This window comes from Protomyctophum parallelum (genome assembly GCF_964188405.1).
Source record: "Protomyctophum parallelum genome assembly, chromosome: 1".
NCBI lineage: Eukaryota > Metazoa > Chordata > Actinopteri > Myctophiformes > Myctophidae > Protomyctophum > Protomyctophum parallelum.
In genome coordinates this window covers 84668184-84694075 of record NC_139697.1, presented here as the reverse complement: position 1 = coordinate 84694075, position 25892 = coordinate 84668184, and the positions used below count along the sequence as shown (strand labels likewise).

General features: G+C 40.3%; 1 protein-coding gene across 1 annotated transcript in view; it reads left to right on the top strand.

Annotated features, from left to right (window-relative positions):
• igsf5a (immunoglobulin superfamily, member 5a) overlaps positions 1-25892 on the top strand; it is a gene marked incomplete at both ends in the record, with an annotated part of 46774 nt that overhangs the window by 7393 nt on the left and 13489 nt on the right. Inside the window, 5 exons of the mRNA XM_083760238.1 lie at positions 1229-1546; positions 2373-2663; positions 3370-3489; positions 4207-4231; positions 4323-4414. Coding sequence (XP_083616364.1) covers positions 1229-1546; positions 2373-2663; positions 3370-3489; positions 4207-4231; positions 4323-4414 — 846 coding nt within the window. The remainder of the gene's footprint in view (positions 1-1228; positions 1547-2372; positions 2664-3369; positions 3490-4206; positions 4232-4322; positions 4415-25892) is intronic.

Here is a 25892-nt window from a genome sequence, read left to right as displayed (position 1 = left end):
AAGGCGTTTCAAAGTCAAACATATGCATATAATCAGTCTTGTCATGAAAAGGTAAACACTAGTGAATGTTTGAGAAATGTGTCATTTAGGTGAACAATAAGCACGGTTTTGACTCTCTTTACTCTTCTGAGGGTGCAGCAATAAAACAACCAAAGTAAAGAAAGTAAGAAACCCAAAAGAACATTGAGAATCTCTGGCATGCTTTTGACCTGTCAGATTTCAGTTTCAGTCAAACACTACAAGGTAAGGTAACATCACTGTTACCTGTAATATTTCACTGAGCAAACTCTTAAAGGGATAGTTCAGATTTATTTTTAACTTTCGTTAATTTTTTACCCCTCTATCACACGGAACTATGTTTTTTGTGTCCATATCACTATGCCCAAAAAATAGTTCCATGTGATAGAGGGGTCAACGTTGAATGAAAGTTGCGCTAATATTAAAAAAAAATAGGTCAACAATACAAATTACGTTAGTTTTGTGAATTAATTTACTTTTGCTGCATGGCCCCAGTGCCCCACACAAAATGACCGGAACTACTTAATATTAACCAAAACCAGACCAGAACTCCCACCACGGAACTCGGGCAATCAATTAATACAGTTGAAACCACTATATTAAAGTATTTCATACAGCTTAAGTTAAAAAAATCTGAACTATCCCTTTAAGCTCTCTGCACAGTTCCACCTGAAGCCCCAGAATGGCACAGTGCAAGTATCTGACTCTCACTTCAATGCCAGTTTTCTTGGAAAATGGCACATCATGACGTGGAACATACATGGACTGTTTGTAATGACCAATTGCAGTCAATGCAGAGACCGGTTCTGTAGTTTTTATTTTATATTAATGTACTGGTTGAGTTTCAATCTTGTCAAAACCTCCCAGGTAAGGTAATAGCAGTGTTACCTGTAATATATTTCACACCCACTGGGGGCTTTTATTTGATTTATTTAGCATTTTGCAGTAATGACTGCAATAATATTTCTAAACTAAATGGCATACTGAATGAAAGCCAAGATTGGAATTTGAATGGCAAAATTTCCCTCTGCAAAGTATGTCATGCAGACATAGCCTACAGTAAATGGCAACTCAATTGAAAGGAAAACTAATTTAAACCCAAATCAAGCTTAGCACCTCAAAATTAGAGGATAAAGGATGATTTAGTCAGATTCATTGCTGGCAAAGAAAATATCCTATATTTGATCATACTGTACTGTATGTTTTTCAGGGTTGTCAGCACAGTCTCAGCTGGAGCCCCAGAATGTTACAGTGCTACAAGGCTCTGATGCTCACTTCAATGCCACTTTGCAAGGGAAATGGCATTCCATGACCTGGATTGTAAATGGATTGCCGGTCATGAGCATCGATGCAAAGACTGGTCCTACACCATCCGCAGGCTTTTCTGCCTCCAACTACTCCAGTAGTGCAACTAGCCGCTGGCAGTTTACAATCCATAATGTGATCCGCAAAGAATCTGGGCCAGTAACCTGCGCTGTGGTGGCTGTCCCACCACAGCTGGAAATGCATGCCCAGCTTTTTGTACAAGGTAGGGGACTTTACTAACAAACCCTGCCCTGCTCTAACTGCTAACAAAGACACGTCCCACAATCGTTTAATTCACAGTATATAAGTTCAGGGTTCCTTTAAATAAAATATGGTGGATTTCTAAATAAACCCAGAAATAAAGTTAATGCAAGACAAATGATACGTAGCTTGCGGAGTTAGTTCAGTCAGATATACTCGAGGGGTATCATGCTGTGCTCAAGGGCACATACATATACTCAATGGGTTAATATGCTGCATTACTATGTGAGTGCCTTCCCCATATCAATGATCTGGGTGTATCATTACATCAGTCACTGAACACTGACCAATTACTATCCCTCTCCTCATGAACATTTTAAAATTGTCAGACTTTTAAGCTACAACTACATTATAACACACATTTCACATATCACAGCAATCCTGTTGAGAAATCTGCTGGCTCCAAGTGTTATCTTGCATTTATTAGTTCTAAGGTGCTGGAGAGAGACATCTCATTCCACTGATATGGGTCTGCAAGCATACTCTCCTTCATGTAGCAAAGCTCTAGTCTACACTAGAGTCATACACAGAGTCATTACATTGATTGTTTTCACTGCTGACTATTAACCAAAACATTTGTAAGGATCCTGACAATTGAATAGCAACAACATTGTCCAAAGTAACCTCATATGTAAACTAAATAAAGAATACAGAGCAAATGTCTGACAACTATAGTACATAGTATAAATTCATAGTTTTCCCAATCCCAATTATATTCTTCATTATCATCATTCAAGGTCATTGATGTCATTTGGCATTCCTTAGTAAATCCAAACCTTGTCCTCCAGAGAGCGGTAAAGTGGACATCCTGGGTGGGAACAAATCAGTGGTCCAGGATCATGAAGTGGAGTTCCATTGTGCAACAACTGGTTGGTTCCCAGTACCGACAGTCATCTGGGAGAAGAATGGATTGGTTGTGAATGCCAGCCTCTATACCACCACCACCCAACCCCACGATGACTGGTTCAATTCCACCAGTGTCCTGAAATTGACAGCTGCCAAAAACACCACAGTAGAATGTCTTGCAACTGTTCCAGCCCTATCAAGCCCACTATCAAGCTCTGTCTATTTGGTGGTTGGTAAGAGTCCCCTACTACTTTTTACTTTATGACACCTCCATGAAGGCCTCTTGAGGAATGAGGAATAGCCAATATGAGTATAATGGTGATTTATGTACTGTAGCAAAGTGTATTGAAAAAAATAATCCCATTCAAAGAGATATGATAAATTGGGATATAATATGAATATGATATGACAAGATAAGTCAGCATTGGATAGGGCCAGTTTACTCTGGATTGAATAAGACAAGATAAGGTAAGGATTGGATTGGACACAGTCATTTAGGATATAATTGGTAAGTAAGTCGGGATAGTATTGGACTAGATAAATCATTATTTGATACGACAAGAAGTCAGGATACGACAAGATAGAATAGGGGAAGGCAATGCAATTTACCTACGGTTTTAGAAAACATAATTATGCTCAGTCTACTGTACAATGTACATATCATGACTCACAGGAAGCACGTCTCACACAAGAACATCAATCAAGTTGGCCAGCACAGGAGTTCTACAGTCATCTTAATAACCTACAATATTTTATTATTACACCTAATGGCCCGCAATCGCTGATTTTGTTTCATTTTCGCACATAACTCCCGGAGTATAATGACCTTCAGCAACCATCAGCATCACTTTAACTTTAACAAAGAGGGAGGGAAGGGAATCTCAGTGAGTCTTAAAAATGTCAGTCGTCTTCATTCTAATGGTTTCTCCCTCCACATAGTTCCCAAACCCACTGACTGGACTGTACTGATAGCTGTGGTTGTGTCCATTGGAGGCTTTGCTCTGCTGGTGTTGCTAATCATTGGGATCATCTTCTGCTACAAGCGCAGGAAAGAAAAAGGTATGCCTGCGCTGGATGTTTGTGTAGTTATTTCTCTTTAATAATAATAATAATCTTTATTGTCCCGAAGGATATTCATCTTCTTTGGAGAAACTTAGTGACATGTGGAGAGCTATAACTACTACAACTCTGACGATGGAGATGTGCCATTATATTTCCATACTCACTCCAGAGGGGCCACATTGTATGCATGTCGTAGCAAAAATAGCCTATCTACAACTTGTAGATTAGAGGAAGCAATGAAGCAATGAATCTGGTGTGCAGATCGTTCCACGTCCAATGCCCAAAATAAGAAAGACTTCTAATATCTGCATGCCTCAGATTTTGATGAAGGATCTGCGCATTAAGAGTGCTCTTAAACGAATACAAATTTGAAGCAAATGCTGATGGATGCGTGGTTTACAGAGAATAATGAATGAATGAATGAAATAAAAAAATAAAATAACCCAGCTGAATTCCACTGTAGATGAGTGTTACTGGTTTGCATTTGGCTATACTCCCAACGAAATACTATTGATATTGCACTGTGACAGGAGATACAGTTGGGCCTACGGTATTTTCACATTTTCAAATATGGCCCTCTTCAAAATAAATAAATTCATAAATTGGACACCGCTGCACTACATGAAGGCCATCCTCGCTGTATCAACACACTGCACAACAAATTAACTGTTCATTAATCATGATGTTATTGTCTGCCTATATGATCCGTTCCAGAGTCCAAATACCAAGATGAAATGAGGTAGGAGAAATACCAGAATAAATAGTCCACTCTCCTCATCTGTTTGTTTAAATTTCCCACATAATCAAACAATGTCCCTGTTTATGTGCAGGAGAGGAAGAACACAGAGCCAGATAAGTACTGTTAGCGCATCTGCACAGAGACTGGGTCAAGTTAACGAGGGATACACGACAGATGGCAGAAGTAAAAAAGCGATTTACACACACACACACACACACACACACACACACACACACACACACACACACACACACACACACACACACACACACACACACACACACACACACACACACACACACACACACACACACACACACACACACACACACAATTGTGATAACATTAAAATTGTCATGCTTAAGCCTTTTATGATCCATTGTACAATTGTGTGTCATATGCTGACAAAAGTGTCAATATAGTAGACCTACAAACTCACAACGTGTTGTATCGGTGATGCGATGTGAGCTTGTAGGTCTACTATGAAGTATGAATTTGGTTTTACAGTATAAGTGATAATATCATGCATCCTGCCTTCCTTCTTATTTCTAATCATCTCTCTCATCTGTACGAACAGGTATAAGTCCCAGTGAACTCAATGACAGTGGCTTTAGTGGGGCAAATGGCTCAAACACGAGTGAGGTAACAAATCTCCTAAACTATACTTGTAGACACCTCAGATCAACAACAATCAGCTCAAACATTAACATGCTATTATGCTTAATTTACTTAAGTAGCTACAATTTCAAGGTAGCTTCCTTTTACTTTACTTGAGTAGGTAAGCTATTTAGAATTGATACTTTATACCCCACTAGCCTATACCTCAGAAACTACAAAACATGTACGTATCCACTGCGTTTATCAATATGCATTAACATCATGAGCCCTATTTAGGCTATTTTATACTTTTTATACCCATCTATAAACCTGAGCCCACAACACGTACATGAAACTAATTTTGAAAAGTTTTGACAGATTCTTAAAAAATTTAATATTTTCTACTTCAAATTCAAGTACATTTTTACTTAAGTAAAAAGTAGGAGTAGCCTACTTCTTCAACCACTAATTCAACCACAAATTCACACAATGGTGTTGCTAGCCTTCGCATCTTACAAAGTGTCAGGCCTCAGATGGACAATGAATGGAAACCAGCCATTGCTTGCCATGCATATTATTTTGTGTTTAATTGAAGCATACTGTATTTGATTTAGTATGTAAGGGGTTCCCGCCCAGAATGGGTTAATACTGAGGGAAGTGTATGTAGGGCACTGGTTCTCAAACTTTTCCATATCAAGGATCCCCAAATTATTTGGCCACGGATCTTAATCTGATAATTTGTGCCATGATTTGTGTTGTTAATATAATAACATGAGGATGATAAAAAAAAAACACTGCTATAGGGATAGGGATTGTACTACAGACAGTACAGTTCCTTAGGTGACATAGGGAAGAAATAAAAAATGTTTGGTGAGGTGTGGCCTCAACATTTATGTCGTTCAAGTGAAATGAAATTAATTATATGAATTTTCTTTGCAGTTTGCATTTCCACGACCATACTGAGATTGGCTCTGAGTCAGATGAAAGAATTTTCTATCCTTAATTATAAAAAGGAAAACATCTGTTAAGAGATTTCCATAATTCATGGTTTCATCATTAGAGCAATCTTAGCAATAATATGATATAAATAAAGTACTTTTATGAAACAATTAAAAATGTAGTTCCACAATTACAGGGTAGTGATTGCCTTTTCTTTTCAGTGGAGGATTATTTATTGGGGGTGGAGGGAGACTTTTCTGACTTTACAATGTTTGCCAGTGGGTTATTGGCAATGGGAAGAGGGATGTAAGGTATGTCTTACAGTAACACTAACAACAGGTATAATGACTAAATTAATTTCTTAATGTTTGTATGTGCATGTATTAACAAATTAATTTGCCACTTTATCATCATTTTGCTTTTCTTTTTTGATTCAGATCCCTAGTGTAATGAGTAACCAGACAAACGAGAGCTACAGCAGAGCTCACAACACCCTGGATGGTCCAGGCTATAGGAAACACAGACATGTGACCATTGTTTAAGGAAAACCCCTAATGGATCAAGGCATCTTCTACAGACTTATGGAACATACTGCTGCACTGCACCTTGGAACTTCGGTATTGGTTACTTTTAGCATTTTTCTACTACAAGAACTAAGAGAACTGCTGTGCTATGAAACGAAACGTATTTCATGGTTTTGGAGTTGTTTCCTCATGCTACGGCTCAGTTTCAGATACGGTTCTCATAATCTAATTTGGACTCTGTTCAGGAGGTAGTACTAACGAGAACTCATATTTTTTGTAAATATAATGTAAATCTAAAATAGCAGATAAGTTCACAACATTGGGAGCTTGTTTGTAGATCAGTTATTTTTTGCCTTTTTAATATGTTTTTTTAATGGCATGCCTCCCCCTTGAGGGGTGGTGCTGATTTTACAGAACTTTGAAGTGTCAAGTTATGGAAGGTTCTTAGTCACCCTTCATAGTGGAACAGAGCATTAAGCACGATCTTGCAAATACTGTTCTCTGCAGTCATCCCCGCACTAACGGGAGCAGCACTAAAGTAGATAGTAAAATCCTCAATTTCCTCACAGGTTCATTTGGTTACATTTGTTCTCATGCAATGCCTTTTATTTTGAACTTTTACTGAATTATTTGTCTAGTTTCATACTCAGACCTCTTAATGATGCTCTTTGTAATACACCTTCTCCTTAACCCATTTAGGCCTGACGTCGAAATAAAAAAGGCTTCTGAAAGAATATATATTCAAAGATTTGTGCCACATTTTCACGACCTTTCAAAAATATCAGACCTACAAGCTCGTATGAGCTCGTATGAGCTTGTAGATCTGCTATTTTTGAGTGGTGCAACCACTCCAAGGAACAGCAATGTCCGTGTTCACCTATGTGTTGTTCACCTATGTGTCCGTGTGTTCACCTACAGTATGTGTCCGTGTTCACCTATGTGTCTGTGTGACGTTAATGAGCACCAGCGCTGTTGTGCCAGAAACAGAGAGAGAGAGAAAGTGCTGCACTGTTGCCTGCTAATGAGAGAGAGAGAGGGGGGGGGGGGGGGGGGGGGGAGTTGCACCACTCAGTTCACACGGGTGCTTAGTTAAAACACCAAAAGGGGTTCCCGCCCAAAACAAAGGTCCAGATCAAGGTTCCTATAAGCAAGCCACCATCTCAAAGGTTTGCTTTAACTTTTATATTAGGCCTACTGTGCTTAGTATGCTATTAGGATATGGGATCTACTACTGTTTTGATCTACTACTTGTTTATTAATATATAAATTATAACTACTGTAGTAAATATTTAACATAGCCGTTTTCGACGGCAGTTTTCCATTACAGTATAATGCATCGGAAACAGTTCCTTTTGTTCAACCCAATCTTTCCAACACTGTGTTTGTGTTCACTTGTGGCTTTTCCTCTAGTCTAGTGCCAACATTTTCACTAGCACAAAATATTTCACATTTTTGTGAAATATTGTTGTCTGTCCAGAGAAACTCTAATGAGATGGATTCAGTGGTGATGAAAGAAACTACAGCTCACAAGGAATTAAGCTCATGGGGAAAATAATCCACACTTTCATGGGGAATTGAATCATAGTGAGAATCTATGGGATCACTTTGGCATTCATGATTTAAGATCAAATGCCTCTGGTGAAGATGTTTTATATTGCATTAAACTTGCAAAGAAATAATGTCAATTCCCACAGACACTTATCACCTCTGCATTGATTTATTTAAAAAGTGTCAACCTTTTTTTCTAAATCAATGCAGACGTGATAAGTGTGTGTAGGACTGTTGACTTTTTTCTTTGGAATATACATCACAAACTAGGCTGTTGTTACATCTACTTTAGGACATTTTTGAAGTTGAATAATTCAATGCTGCCTTCTCAAAATCCTGAGCGTGATGGGCAACGGAGCATTGCTAACAGGCAGACTGTCTCTGCTTGTAGTATAAGCAACTCACAGCGTGAGGGAAACCCTAGACTAGACTAATGCCTAATGCTGAAATTACATTACTGACCTTACTGCAAGTAATGCTCAACCCTATTTGGTTCCTTTCACATGGAATATGGCCTAACAATAAGCTCAGTGTGCCCTATGATACGTAGGTGGCGCTAGCCCTATCACTTTTGTCTGACATGGTTTGTCATTTTATTCTGAATAAGGGAGCCTAGTTATGTACCCTCAGCCCTAAATTCTCTCAAAAGTCAAAACAGACACTAACCCCAAGCCTATAGTATAGGCATAGCAGTTGGCATGGTTTTCTGGTACCACTGAAAAATCGGCCATTCATTTTTTCCCATAGAGATTTACAAAAATATTTATATCAATTATTTTAAGCTTAGAAACAAGCCATCCAGGATCCTGGTGAATCATGACCATAAAACCTTTGATATTGTGAAACAATGTAGTATAGACTGAAATTGAGTTTGATTACTCAGTGTAATTTCGAGAATAAACAAAACTTGAATGAATATCATATAATTAAATATTCAAAAAATACATTTTACAGAATCAAAGGCTTTTATGGTCATGAATCACCAGTAAATCTCTATGGGAATGAATGGCTGATGTTTCAGTGGTGCCAGAAAACAAATAACTCCATGAACCACCTTATGTATGTGCTAACTCTATGGACAAGGCTTGATCCAAGGAAAGATACTGCTCTGGCTCTTCTAAGTATAGATAATTACTTAGGCAGCAGGGGGTTGGCTGAAAGAGTTAATGAATAGAACTAATAAAAATAATGAAAAGAGCTTTAGTAATGGCTATTGATAAGCCATCTGTAATGTGGCTTCTCAACTCATCCTGGCTTTCAGGGCCCTTCCCTAAGCAGTTTTACCATTACATAAGGAATTTCTAGTAAATTAATCTCCCAAAGCAGACTTTAATCATCAAATTGGCTCCATGGAGGGAGCAGGGATGCTGTGTCTAGCTCCTGGCACACACCAGGAGCTAGACACTGCATCAGGGACATCACAGGGACAGACAGAATCTGCTGTTGAGTGGACTGGATGCTAGCAACAGATTCATGTGTGTATTCAAGTAGAACAAAAACAAATAGAATACCAGCCTTTGGTTGTCTATAAATGTGAGCTACTGTATAAAATATGAAAGACAGTCTTGACTCTTGACATTAATATACCAGTGTTTTCACTGAGTAGGCTACATGAACATTGTTGTTTTAATTTGTTGATATACATTTTGACAACCAGGCTTACCCGAAAGACCAAAATTAAGGTTTACATTTGACTAGCAATTATTACTAATTAAATTGAGTGTTGACAGATACGTTTAGTGTTTTTTAACACCATTTGAGGAGTGTAATGTTATTCCTGTGATGTTGCATGTGATGTAGTCAAATACAACAGATTATTTTTCATCGTTTTCAGATTAAATTAATAGTTTAAATTCATGATGATGGTTGTCAAGCTGCTTGGTTATGTAAGCATAATCAAATCAACAATACAATCAACTTTTCTAATGTTAATGTACTCCTAAAAGTAGAAGCACTTTCCCCCACATTTACACTTATTAGCCCACAGACCCCCCCATTTGAAAAGATATGCCAGGGATCCCCCATAAGAGAAGATTTCTACGGCTCTAGCAGTGATTTTCAACCATTTTCAGTCCAAGGACCCCCAGGTTTGACCTGAATTAGGCTACGGTCCCCCATTTAATGGCATTTCTATCTCTGGGACCCCAATGTATATTGTAAAATCAACGTTAATTTAACTCTGAGAGTGTAACGGGTCCATTTGTACACTGAATTACAGACCCATAAGGGCCCATGTGGTTCCTAACTATCATTTAGCTGGGGACCCCCTGGAACTCTCTCAAGGGCCCCTAGGGGTCCCCGGAGCCCACTTTGGGAACCACTGTCATAGACAGTAAAGGACAAGGAGGAGGGGGAGGAGCCTGAAACTGGTTGGAATGCTACATCCAACCAGGGAAAGTCCCCCCTGTCAGGTGAAAATAGTTGGACTCCTCAAGCATAGAATGAAGTATGAGGTCAGTCCGTCGCTCTCCCCAGTTATATTGGCAGAGGGATTACATCATTAGATAATTGACACTGGGTGATTCTTTTTTAAATAAAATCGTGAGATAAAAATCCCACCCGTGTGAAGTGAGGGGCGCTAATATATTAAAGTCTAACTTATGTTGATTAGGTGATGTAATGGTGATGTAAAACAAGCGGTGATAAAACAAACATTAAATTCTCTTTATTATTAATGGCATTTAATGTTTCTGTTAGGGACAAGATGGCGTAAATTTTCCCTTCATTGTCGATGGCATTTTTAGAACAAACATTGAACTAAAGACAAACATTAAACCTGTATATAGGAGGGGCTAGCGCCACCTCAAAAATAAATAAATAAGTAAAGGACAAGCATACAGTGGCCGGGGGCACACCTTTGCACAGCCGCGGACAGAGGAAGCTGACGCCCGTTTATTGGAGGACCACAACCAACGTTAAGGTGCATACCGCCACCTACTGTATGAAGTGTTTCTGCTGTATATCAGCAATCATATCTGTGCAAACTATTTATAGTGGCCATCCCAATGTGATTCCCAATCAGTCCCTTAAATCATCCAGACCCTGACTCCCCGAGTCTGGATTGACTTGCATTCTTCCCTCAGTACATTGTCCAGATCCTCCCCAGTGACGTCCAAAACATCTAAATACTTTCTAGCTTCTTCCAGTATCACCTTCCATTGCAATAAATGCTAAGGCCCTCATTTATCAACGTGGCGTACGCCAAAATATGGGTGCACACCGGAATTTATCGGCATTTATTATTTCCGCAAAACCTTGAACTTGAACGTGCGCCAAGACAAATATCACGTCAGGTCGGGAACTGTTGTAGGCATTGTCCTCACCTGCTTTTCTGTCTTAGAAAAGCGGAGCAGCATTGTTTGACCAGCTAACAGGCTGTCACAGGCATCTAAACATATTCACTCCTAAAATGTTAAAGATGGAGTGCCACAATTTTTAAAATTTTCCAGTTTTTCATGTGTCTATGAGGTGACAGTACTTAATTAGACAGACTGGAGTTGTTTTTATGTGCAATTGTGTATTGACTTTGTATTTAGGGTTTCTTCCTGGAGGCTGAACCCTTGACAGTCAAACGGGCCAATGAAGTAAACAGTAATATAGTGACACCACACTATCAGCCCCTCCCCTAACCCCTCCCCCTTTATCATACAACTACAGCTGTGGGTGCGGCTTCAGTTCAGGTGGATCACCACCCATCACCACCCACCAGGCAAACCAGGCATACTTAATGAACTGGTGGGCGTGTCCACATAAAAGCATGATTTTAACAAATACTGTACACTTTTTGGAAAAAGTTCTTCCCCCTTATATTGTAATAATACCTGATGATCATGTTTTAGGGTGGAAAGAAATGGTGGCACTCCATCTTTAATATAAAACTGTATATACTATATACATGTAAACAAGAAAAGAAAAGAGATATTTCCAACTTTACATACAAGCAATTAAAATCGCGCAATTAAAAACAAAATAACATGTTTACAATGTACAAGTTTATGCTTAATCAAACGGTGCTTTACTGGCCTTGTTAAACATATATGCGAGCGCACTCAATTTGAGAGCGCAGCGTGACATCGGATGCCTATAATCCCTGTGATATTAAAAATATATATTTAGGCATAAATGGACTGCACGCCTTTATTTCCAAGTGACAATGACAAGCATAGGCCTATAGCTTGCCTATTTGCAATTGTAGTAGGCTATAGGCCTATAGGTGTAAGGGGCTTAATCATTCATCCATTTAAATAAGTGCTTTAACAGTCATTCAGATAAACGGCAGATCTGGTCATCTGGGTCAGGATGAGTGCTTATACGAGACGGGACGGGACTGTGGCAGGCGCCGTTTAAACAGCGACACCAGCCTTCACCCATAGGTTTATGATTCACTCCATAAACGTTGATTATTTATGACTGCCTTGCCAGCCAGGTTATCTCTCATTAAGGTGCGGTGCAGGGCTGCAGGCATCACGACACTCACCCACCCTACAGCATGCACTCACAGCAGTGAGCAGCATGGGATCGCCTTCGCCTCCTAGGCTACATGACTGCTTTAAGGCACTGCACTGTCTGCACACGAATGGGTAAAATTAATATAGTAGCCTACAAACGTATTCCACTGTGATGTGTCATGTAGCCTTGGTGCGTGCATGCGTGCATGGACATGACAGCCAGACAAGCGAGGCGAGAGGGAAACATGTGTAGGGTAGGCCTATTATTTAATTCATGCAGGTGTTCGTTCTTTTTTTATTTAAGATACAACATACCAGTTGGGCTTGTAAGTTGCGTGTGCGTGCGTTCGTCTGTGTGTGTGTGTATGAGAGGGGGGGGGGGGGCTTTTTCCATCATGTAATTATGGTTTCCATACTCGTTTGGTCGTATTGCAGTTGGTCATGTCGCAAAAACGAGGGTGAGGCTTGATTTTATAGGGCGTGCCAGATTGATTTCAGCCGTCACATTTATCACTGATAGGAATGAAATTAAGGAAGGATCAGCTGTTTGGGATCACTTCATAAATGCCATGCCGACGTGAGTGTACTCCAAAACCGACGCTTGAATTTGGGGCAGATTTTACTTATTGATAAATGAGGGCCTAAGAATCTTGTTTTGTCCATACATATATTGTTACAATGTACATTCCTTTTTTCCTCCTGATGTTGCTGTCCTGCCAATCCCCCTCCTTTCTGCTCTCATCTGCTCTCATCCTTGATGTTCCTTGGACACTTTGCTGACCCTGTATAATGCTCTTATAATGAATGGCATTTTTATAGCGCTTTTCCAAGTGCTCAAAGTGCTTTACAATGGTTCATTCATTCATACATTGGGAGGTGAAGCGGCGAACAGTCAACGCCAGTGTCCTCACTTTCCACATTCACACACCAATGGTGGCAAGCTCACACCGACCGACTCTTCTCCACAATGCAAACACTTTGCTTTCTCCTCCTGATCTTTACAGTCTTACTTGCATGTATCCGATTCCTCCCACACCACCCATATCTTTTGTTTCCCCTGCACACAGCCCAAACATGCCTATATATTCCTGATAACAATAGCATCTTAGTGGTGCTTGTTCATGCTGCCCGAGTAATCAACATACTTTCAGGCATGTCTCCTTCAAACTTCAAGCATAATTGTACTTTCCTCCCCTTTCTCCTCCCTAATCCGTGTCATACTTCTAGCCTCACAAACTCCTTCAGCTTCACAGAATAACTCAGGATCCATTGACAGTGGCACGCCACTTATCACTCCTCTCGTAATTCGTTTCTGTCCCAGTCTAAACGTATTCACTATGCATTTGCAAATAACCATAACGCTCAGGGCTTCCTCTATATCTGTTCCTCGTTCTTACATTCTATGATCACCATCCCACTCCTCGTTATCCTTACCGATTTGATTTCACTCTACCTAGTTGACTTTCCACAGACTTTCCCACTACCCGTGGATCACTAAAAGCTCCATCATTTTTTGTTTCCGCAACCATCCCAAATTCCCAACCACAAAACTTCTTCGTCACTTTTTACACTATGTTTCTTTCTTTTTTTTGCTTCTCTCTCTCTTTCCTCCAACTCAGGTTCAGGTTCCATTTCCTCCTCAATCTCAAGACAATCTTCCACTCGATCAACATGAGACCTCAAACCTGGTGACCCCTTTTATGCACTACCCTTAAAGGGTCACTGGGTCAGTACGTGCTACATAATATAGCCACAGCAGTGGCTATATTCAATTCTAAATTGAATTAATATGCTTTTGAAAACCATGGTTAAATGTCATACATTACACTCATTTACACTAGCACATGAATCCAAAGAACCACAATACCAAAGTCACAAGGCAAGCCAACACTGTTTCAGTAGGGTTACATTATTGCAGTTATGGATTGGGCCATTCATTTCCCTGCTTAATTAACAAACCTTTATTAAAAGGAGTAATGTGCCACAATAAGATGAAACCAGTGAATATGGTCCCATTTTGGTTGTTTGCAATCATCCAGGCCAAAGACCCAACTCATTAAAATAGATTACAATTTACAATTTAGATTACCCTATCAGACACCAAACCCCCTGTTGAATTACATGACTGTTGTTCATTAGGCCGCTATTGTAATCTTCCTTCATATTACCTGAAATAATCATATCGAAGAAGTTTAAAACATTCGAATGATTACTTTACAATAACTGAAGGTTAATTGTGGTTGCTTGTTTGCATATATTTCCACGTGTGACTATACTGTAGGTTTTCAATCCACAATTTGGCAAAGTAGTTTAATTTGCACCATAATCATGTAAGTTCTCAATACACCCAAACATTCCATGTTTGGGTGTATTGAGAACTTACATGATTATGGCTGAGGCATGGTTCGAGATCTGCCAGCCGATCCCATTAAGCTATAGGATGTGCCAATGGGCAGTGATAAAATAAATACCCCAAAGTAGTGCATGGGGAATAAATTATTATTGATATTATTTCAGGGACAATATAAACTCAATATCAATATAAACTGCATGGGCATGGCTTTATTGTTTCATAAACACTTGTAGACATCCCCAGGAAATACCCACTGAAAAGGTTTTTGTTTATACAATATTCTGTGAATAAGACCTGGGAGTTATTTTCAGAAACAACTGAATGAACATGCTTTTATTAAAGGTATATTCAGTGATTTCACTTAATTCAAATATCACTTATTTTTTTGTTTTGTTGTGATAATCCTCCCTACTATAGAGTGTGCTGGCCATATAAGGAGTGTCCCCAGTTAACCCCTGGGGGTCAAAAGACCTTAGGTTTCGTTTTTGACTCTCTATCCTGATTGGACGAAAGGCTGGGTCCCACAGCCAAAAACAAAACCTAAGGTTTTTTGAGTGAAATCACTGAATATACCGTTAATAAAATATGCTACGAATGAAAGAGCTGAGCAGATATTTTCAGAAACTGTATGACTATCTTGACCAAAGATGTTAAAGTAGTAATCCTCAATAATAGTGGAAGGAAGGAACCCAGAGTTTTTGGAACCCCTCTCCAAGGAACCCACGTTGAGAACCACTGGCCTATTATATATGCATTGATACTCTGAAATGCCTTTTGGTTGCTTGACATAACAGTCATTCACTATTACTTGAGAACACCAACTTATTTTACGCTCTGACAAGTACTGAGTACATACATTTGTAATACAAAGGGGGAAAAATACATTTTCTGCTTGTATTTCTGCAGAGGGGATTGTGTACATGCTTAGAATACAGATACACTGTTAATCCTGGCAAGTCAGTGCAAATTGTAACATTAATTAATCTCACAATTGGCTTTCCAAATTTAAACAGGCAAACCTCTTATTAAGAGCTGTTCGTGGAAATAATGTTCCAAATAATTATGTAAACAAAATACCATTTTAGATTGGTTAACTTAAACTAGCATGCATGCATGCATGTTGTGAGAAGAATACAGTTGCTTACATATTTGAGGTTGTAATATATAATATTGTTTGTAATATATAACTTGTGCACATATGTGTACTGTGTATGTACTGCATGTCATTTTGTATTTAAGCATATCTATTTGTATTACTCGTATTTGTGTTTATTTTTAATGTTTGATAAGCCTTCTGGCTTCTGGAGTTCTCGATAAGCCTTCTGGCTTTTAACTTGAATAAATAAAACCAAGAAAAAAATGTATCTTCTAAACTAAAGCATTCAAAACTATATGTGAGGAATTGCAATATAAATATTTATAATATAGTATAAGTATATACCATTCTGTGATAAATGAAGTCCTATTATATAGGGTCTTTCTCTGGTTTAAGGTTAAATTCAAAATTGGTGAGATTGGGTATTCTGTATCCATAAGCAACCCAGATAAATCCATGCTTGGAGTGACTGGTGATCAATTTGAGGCATATAGCACTGGCTCCCAAACGTGGCTTCCTGGGGGACACTGGCCCGGCCCTGCTGGTTTTGCAGGCAGCCAGTATAGCTCTGATGAATCTGTGACTTTAAAGTATGCCAATTGCAGTCTGATTAATGTGTTCTCTCTCTCGCACGCATGTGCATATGCATGCAGATATATTTAGATACTACATCCATGTGGCCATAAACCAACACACACATATACCTGCGCACACACACACACACACACACACACACACACACACACACACACACACACACACACACACACACGTCTCAGGTAAATCAATAGAGGCATTTAAATTGAAAGCTATTCATTTTGGTAAGGTCACGGGAGCATTGAAAGTTATAAATTAGAACATATAATTCAACACTAGCTTAGCTTGTGGGGGTTTTGCCAACCTGTCACCCTTTAAGACAGAGATATTTTCACAAGAGCACTGCATTTTCTTATTGACTGCCAAACCACAGGTGGAGCTTCAAGGTCCTCCAGGCTTAAGTGCATGTCAACAGTTCTGGGGCAAACATCACATTATTATGTTTTGGGCAGTGATTCTACCAAGATCTCATGTAAACATGCAGTGACAGGCACTTATGAAGGAGCTAGTGCTGTGAACAAGGTGGTCACTGGTCAATAAGGACATGGGGAACACATTTTGTGATGAATCAGAGATCAGCTTCTCTTCTCCCTGCAGTGCATGTTAAATATTACTTGCGTTGATGGTCAACATTGTGTATGTAACTTGTGTTTACAAAAAAACAATAAATACATTTAAGTTTTACCAATTATTTCCCTCGATACCAGGAGTTATTAGTATGGTGGTGTTATTTTCTTGCAAAAACACATTGCCCAATGTCCTCTTGCTGCATGTATTTTGGCGTTTTGGGTTAACCATGCTAAACAAATAGTGAAAACACCCCCAAAAAGTATGTAACACAGGGCAAAGTTACATTATAGGCCTACACTTTCTTTAAGAAGATGCCTATAACCTAGGTCCTAGGCTGTGTGCCGCATATGTTCCTCACTGGGAGACACTTGATCAGAAAGTTCATAAACATAATGCTGGTGCTCTGAGCAGTCTGCAAATGCATACGTTTGACTATTGACATTTTGCAGACATTCAGGAGCCACTTGCAAAGTGGAAGGAAGTGCAATAAATGGTGTTATATATATATATATATATATATATGGTGTGTGTGTGTGTGTGTGTGTGTGTGTGTGTGTGTGTGTGTGTGTGTGTGTGTGTGTGTGTGTGTGTGTGTGTGTGTGTGTGTGTGTGTGTGTGTGTGTGTGTGTTAGGGTGAGGTGGGGGCACAAGTATATTCCAATTATATATATTACACTGTAGGCCTACATAGGCTACATACATAGAGTATTTATTTACATATTTAGGCCTATATTCACATAATAAATAATTAGCTGAATGTAGGCTACTTCAGATTTTTGTACAACCTTTCATAGACTATAGTCTATGAAAGGTTGTACAGGAGTGTAGGGGATACATTAATATGTATACATATTATGTATAATGTATCCCCTACACTCCTACAGCTATACAAATTGGACAGTGCAACCACGTGGCAGATTATTGAAAAGAGGTTGGTTTAAACTAGTGTTGAGATAGAGAGATATGGGAACGCGTGCCTATTGGCTTAATGGAAATGTGATGACACCAAAGCGTTACTGCTCAAGGTATAAACTGAACACCCCCTGCCTTTGTGTGTTTGGACCGGACGATCGCTGTGAAGGAGAGGACACACAGACCTGCTACTGGAACTTCAATCGAGTGCCGAGCGCGCCTCTGACGGACACTAGAATCAACGCGCTGTGCGTCTACAGACACAGACTAGTCTACAGACTCTATACATCACAATTATGAGTGAGGTAGGTGTTTGTAGCCTACCTGCTATAAAACGGACTTGAGACTGATTACCCGTCACCAATTTTGCAGCATTTTAAACAGAATATTAAGCCAATTACATTTATTAGACAAAACAACAAGAACGTGTCAGAACCACGTCACTTCTTGCCGAACTTGATTTTATGTTTAGGCTAATTGTTTTTCTTTTTAATCGTTTGTCTGCATGGCTTCATGTAGGTTTCGACAAAGTTTCTACTTTTGCATCAATTAAAGGCACAGGATCTTAATTTCCGAGATGATTGCAATGCTGCTGATCGAGTGTTGCTGAAAAACACAATTGTCCATCCTTGACATTTGAGATGAATGCTTAATCCAGCATGAACGTGGGGTATATATATGGCATTATATGCGGTGGCATTATTGACTTATTTGACTAGACACAATAAGTCCACCTATTAACCAGCCAAATGCATGCATCACATAGTATTAGCCCCATACATCTACCTGATGTATGCATTTGGCTTAGTGAATCAAACCTTTTTATTTATTTTTATTTTTAAAGGACACCCATTTGATTTTCTCTCTGAGAAAAACATTTTTAGGCATGATTTGTCTGGTTTGTCATTGGTCAAAAAATCCTTAACTGTCTTTATACTATATAACAGTGAATCTCTGAACAATAGCCTATATAGCCAATATTATACGTTTTCTCCCAGTTGCTTCTATATGTTTATCCTACAAATTTACAATTTAGGCATTTAACAGACACTCCCAGGTGCTTTAATATGTTTATCCTACTAACAGCAACACTACTCTTCTGTCTTGAGAGATTAATATACTGTAGAGATAAGAAATCTCTGATCAAAATAGTCAATATTGTACGTTTTCTAGTTGTATTTTTGAGGGGCTAGGTATAAACTGAACCCCCCCGTCCAGGTCCAGCTTTTAGTCAAAGTCAAAGTCATATGATTAGTCACACACATTACCGCAGTGAAATTTGTTCTCCGCATTTGACCCATCTCTTGGAGCGGTGAGCCGCAGGCGCAGCGTCCGCCGCACTCGGGAATCATTAGTTGATTTGACCCCCAATCCAACCCATTGATGCTGAGTGCCAAGCAGGGAGGCATTGGGTCCCATTTTACAGTCTTTGGTATGACCTGGCTGGGGATCGAACCCCCGACCTCCAACCACAAGGCCACTGTCTGGTAACGTGTAAGTGTGCGTGTAAGTGTAAACACAACTTTGTCCTAACACAAACATTAAATGCCATTGATAATGAATGGCCAGTTTGACATAGGATGTGATTGGCCGGAATGAGATGATGATAAGCGCCCCTCACTTCACACGGCACGGGTGTGTGTGTATGTGTGTTTTTTTTTACATTTAGTAATGGAAAGATTAACTGACAATTATTTAGGTACTCAGGGACCCCTTGGAACCCTTCAAGGACTCCACATTGAGAACATCATAATAGAGTTAAATCAGTGTGTATTATATGTGCCCTTAAGAATTGTCAGTTGAGATTAGAAACATGTAGCACAGGCCGAATCAATTCTGTAGAACTGTATTAGTAAAGAGCACATCCTAATAGTATAGACAATGAATTATTCAAAGTATGCTGCTGCTGCTGACCCAGAGAATAAACACATTATCACTGTGTGCACAGGGAAGTGGAAATAACTGAGGTTCTAATCTAAGACCTTATTCTATACTGTCTCAGTTGGCATCGCTTAGCGATGCCAACTGAATAAGGTCTTAGATTAGAAACTAAGCAAAGTGCATCAGTGAAATTGTGTGCGTGTGCGTGTGCGTGCGAGAGAGAGAGAGGCTGACAGATATGGGATGCTACTGCTAGTAGTAGTTTGCACTACAGCAGTATTCCCCTACGACTGCAGCCTGTGGTCCAATGAAGGGGCTGTGTGGCAATCTCACTATGAGGTGGGGGAAGCCTGCAGGAAATCCTGCATAGCAAAACATACTGAAAGGGGTTGGGGGGGACTGCAATGCAGGCTGTTTCAGGATGGAACATTAGCTCTTGATCAGTAAATCCCCCCTCCCTCCCCAAGTGAAACCAAAAAGATTAAATAAATAAAGTATTTGTCTACAACAGCAGGGGCAAGATCACAGACATCATTATGGATCTGCATTGCAGCCTTGTGGCTTCATATTGGATGTCACAGAGCAAAACAGACTTCAACTCTCATACACAGTGCGGAGAGGAATGCCAGAGTCTTATAAATAAGACATTACATACAAACTGCTCAGAAAATGTACTTGTTTTCCCTGTCAATGATGGATCTCTCAATGCTTATAAAGAATTAGGGCTGAGACTAATTAAATAAAAATCAACCCCCGATTTCCATACCATCCACACCTTATTTCCCTAACCTCTATCCCCTTTGGATATACACTATACAGAATTGTTCCCTGACCTCTATTGCCTTTGGTTGTGAAGACCGTTCCCAAACCCAGTGTTTCCCAAACAGTGGGTCTGTACCAATTTTTGAGTCGTGGACCCATTTTTATTAACTGGACTCCGCCAGCTGGTAGCAGCAGTGAGTTCCTCCTCCTGCTCCCATCTGGTCTCTCTCGGGCAGAGACGATGCACTCCGATCAAATGCTGATCGGAGCATTATGCGGCCGTATGCGGCTGCTAGAGGCGGGATCAATGTGAGACTGGTGATATATTGTAGCTGTGCCACAGCGCAAATGTAAACAACCTAACAGGACTACAACTCAAAATTACTATGGAGATATCAGATTTTTGTCCCGCTGCTTCGGGTTCATCGTTTCTGCTGAGAGACCAGATGCAGGCAGGAGGAGGGAACTTGTGAACTCAATACTGGCGCAATCTGGCGGTGTCAGGTTAAATTTTTTATTGGGTTTGAGCAAAATATCCCTTTCTTAGTTCTAGCTTTTGTTTGCTAGGTTGGTAGGTAGAACTGCTTGGTGATGTGATGCGCCGGTCAAATACGTCCGGGCGCTGTGATGCGTGCATGTGCGTCGGCCAAATACGTGCAGGACAGGTGTTCTTTGGTAACTAGGACCATAGACACCTTCTTCGGCTCTAGGGCAAGCTTTCCCAAGATTCCTTGCGAAGTATAGCAGAAGCTTGCCAAACTCACAAGTCACAGACAGGGACGTCCGATAAGCCAATCAGAGGCACGTTTGTTTTCTCATGCCAATTAAGCTTTTTTGGATGGAATTGATAAGTCCCGAAGTTTAAGTCACATTATTGCAAGCGACGCCCCTCTGCACTGTAGTTCACTCCCACTCCTAGACCAGGAAATTCTCACGTTCCCCCAGGGTTTCAATCTTTGAGCCGTAGTGAACGAAAATAAAAGCCTGGATACCAAGGCTAAATATGCTGTGAACACTGGCACAGCCAGATCTGTCTCACAGCCACAGTTGTAAAGGAGTCGAGGACTTTCATTTAGAAGCCGTGTCCACACACAGCCTTTTATGACCGGAGCAAGAGTTAACCAAAATGCCTAATAGTAAACAAATCATTTTGCACTTACTATCTCTTTGCAGTCACTCGCGATAATGTCCCTATTCCAACACTTTTGTGTCATATACATCCCACAGACAAAAATAACAACCACGTTACAGCCTTATGACTTAATTTACAAACAACATTTCCGTCCGTTCCATTAAAAAAAGTCTGTGATTGGCTAGGCCTGATCACGTGGCACGCGTGTACTTCCGTCAACAACAGTTACGCCACAGTTCTTTACCTATCGAATTCAGCTAAATGCACCATTTATATAAATGCAATTTAGTTACCTCCAGTCGCCTCAATAAAGGCAGGTCACAGAATTGCATGACTTCAAACATCATATTAGCTTTCTAAAGGATGGTGTAATTGAATATTTGAATCACATGGATCTCAGGATCAGGATCCACATGGGAATAGCCGTGCTCTAATGTGGATTAGATAAGGTTTCAGCCCGATCAGAGCCCTTGACTTACATAGAATTAAAAACATATGAAACATGTGAAAACTAGAAAAGTGTGCTTGTCAGAGCACAGTTCTCTGTCAGGCTGGGTTGCAAACATTCTCAAAAATAGTAGTCCTACATACAGTAATGTATTGGAAAGGGAAAGGTGACATAGCTTCAAAAACTGATGATTTGGGGTGCTGCTAAAACAGATAATTTGGAGTACAAAAGTGACGCATTGGAGCTTCAAATAACACCTGAAACAAATGTGGAACAGCAGCTTTGCCATATCAAAATCAAGGCCTGAAAGGTTCAATGCATTTACATTACATTTATCAGCTCAAAGGAACCAATATACTACAAAAGTGATTCTGACTTACTACCATGCAGAGTTGCTCTAGGTAAACTATTATGTCTTCATAAGTTGCTATTCCTGATTGAATTGGCAGGACTCTCGGTTCAATGGTATATATTTTTTTATATTTTTGGTCTTGGAAAGTGGTCACCAACCTCATCATACTTTAATTACAGTTAAAGTGGTTACTTGCTATAGTGGCTACTTGGCAACAGCATCTGTTTAATCATCAGAAGTGGACCAGAAACTGTTTTTTATTACATTATTGAGACAAGAGTGTTAAAATGTTGCTGGTCATTGTGAACTACAGCCAAAGAGTAAAGGAGGATGTGGATGCTTCCTTTCAAATTACTTTATGCTGAGATAAGAAAGATGCGGTCCTCTAGTTTGAGGATGGTAAACTGGCGCACTCAGCCAATAGCTGCCCAGTGCAGTCTGAGTTTCACACAGGCACAAATGAAATATCATGTCAACGCTGAAATTCACATGAAGTATCATGCCTAAACTAACCTAAAACAATGGGTGGGTGTCCAGATATGGGTGTGTCAGGAATAGTAGGCTACTCTGAGCTGACAGTTTGCAACTTTGATGAATGGGTTGGCACTTGGCAGTAACAGGGATTGCATGGGGGTTAATTGGCAATGACTAAATTAGGGAGGAAATGGGTAAAGAAAAGTCATCACTGTTTCTCTGGTGTTTGGGAGGGTGCTAAGATTTGATTGTACTGGAATGGGATGAGATGTGTGCGACCTAGTTCCGCTGTTTCCTCGTTAAATTGTTAATAGTGAGAGCAACATGGAATCTCTCTGGAGTGCCCATGCTGCCGCAAGAACCCAAAATAGGCCTCAAACATTGGGAGGATCATTTATTGACATGCCACCCTTTCGTGCTCTGTAGATATGACAATATTTACCCGTCACCCCATGCCATGCCACCCTTTCATAATCATACGACACTGTTTTGCAGATATGTAAATATTGCGTTGTTGAATTAGTGTGTATGGTATGTGGTTAATGTACATGCGTACTAGTCCATACCTGAGGATGCTTGCAACAAAAGTATGTGCCTCTACAGATCCCACAGCCTGTGGCAAAATGCTAGTAAACAGCTTAAATACAGAAAGTTAAAAATCTGCTTTAATCAAGTTCAGATCGATATACAGTACCAATGCACTGAGGAGAAAACTGCTTGACAACGGCCACACAGCTGTATAAAATGCCCTGTCCGCCAATTGGTTCTTAATGTCACTGTACCCTGAGTGCTACTGCGGGTTCCAACACAATTCATTAGACAGTTTTGTAATTAAAGCTTCTGCACTTTGACCACACAAATGCATTTACACACATGCACACGTCGCACGCACACACACACGCACGCACGCACAGGCTTCCTCACCCAATGGTCAATGCACTTGTGCATGAAAAATGATAGAATAATATACTGTAGGCTACACACGTTTTATGCTGATGAGATGATGCGTAGCTTACAAGCTACAACGATGTAGGCTATATGTGATGCGTCTGCAACACTGATGTGTCAAGCAGCTGACCAGGGACGTCGCTGACGATTTGGTTGCTCTACTCACATATTATTTGTGCTGCCCCCCCCCCCCCCCCCTCCCGGGACGGAGAGCGCTGCGTTCTCATGCAGATCGGCTACTTTCGCCGTTTGTGGCGTGCGTTATTACACGCCGGAGAAAATCGTCGGCATGGCACATTTTGTTGCCCCCCCTCGGCATGTTGCCCTAATCGCAGTGCGTATTGCGCGTATATGTAGCAGCGGCGCTGCAGCTGACCAATTTGTCCGTTCGAGTCTTGCTGTGAGTCTGTCAGTGAGTGATTAAGTATGACTGGTTTGCCTGGTAGGTGGTGATGGGTGGTGATCCACCTGAACTGAAGCCGCACCCACAGCTGTTGTATGATAAGGGGACAAATTTCAATATTCTAACCACAACTGGGAGTCTATTAGAGTAATGTTAACTCCACAGAGACATACAAAACAAATACAAAAATCACGGCACTCCATCTTTAAGAAAGGCTAGATGGCTCAAGGTGGAGTCTACGGCGCAGTTCACCGGTGGCCATCTTGCAACAGTAAACTTTTCTGGTACAGTCTATGGTAGCTGGTGATCTGCTCAAACAAAAATACTCTTAACTCGCTGAAATCGTGACGGAATTACAAACTGTTTGGTTTATTACAAACGTTATCAACATGGCTATGATTCAGGATGCTTATCTGATTAATGATATGGTTTATTACAAACGTTATCAACATGGCTATGATTCAGGATGCTTATCTGATTAATGATATGGTTTATTACAAACGTTATCAAGATGGCTATGATTCAGGATGCTTATCTAATTATATTTGTATGTGGAAGTCTATTATAAGTATGCAGTTGAACCAAATTGTTTGAAAATTGGTAGAAAATTGAGCAAGCTTATGGTTATTTAAAAAGTACATGCACTACCATGGGGCAGCGGTGGCCGAACGGTTTGCGGAGCGGTCTTGATATCGGAAGGTCGCTAGTTCGTATCCCCGGACTGGCACGTTAAAATTACCACCGTTGAAGTGCCCTTGAGCAAGGCATTGAACCCCTACCATGAAATGTTCTATGAGCAGGGCCTGGCTGTAAACAAGTTCTTGAGCTTAGTCCAGTTACCCTGGGTAAATATGGTAACTTTGCTTTGCTCCTTACAGACACAATGTTATTAGTGAGCGAGCTGACTGTAGCATGATGGCCGACGTTGCTCTCCATTGGACATGGCAGTGCGGAAGAGTCATCTAGCCAGCCGCCTTTATATACAGTATGTCTATGGTCCTGATGCCCACCACTGGTCATAACCTACCAAATAAAACAGTGAAGACTAGCAGACAGTGAACCCCCAAGTCTACAGAATCAGGGAAGGGTGTGTAGCGGACCCAGCTGGCCATGAAAGGTTGAAGACTGAACTGATGATTTTGAAGTTGCTTTATTTGTAATCAACATGGAACTGTACAAGAAACAGGCATAACATGTATGTATCATAAATCAGACAATAATCAATAGACAACGTCAAATATCTTAATATCAGCAACAAACATTCCCATAAACCATAATTACTTTACTCAGACAAAACAAAACCAACACAAAATAAGACGCTCGTCGCTCAGACCAAATATAAAGTTCTATTAAGTCACCGTCCCCTTTCCAGCTGGGTGCTAAAGTGGCATGTGCTTCACTGCTTGGCATCCATTAGTTCCAATAAAGTTTGGCCATCCGTCTCTCCGTTCCTTAGGCTTTTTCCTCTTCCTTAAGCCCTTTCCATCCGGTGACGGTCCATATGGTCCACAAACCATTTGAACACTTCTGCTGCCATAGTGTCCCTTCCTCAATATGAGGCAGCATTTTAAACCCCAGCACCACAGCTGAGCCTAATTCCCCATCACCAGATTCTCTGCAGCTGGCCCAATCATGACAAGATAGAGCTCCATGTTTTTGCATATATGACACCACCAA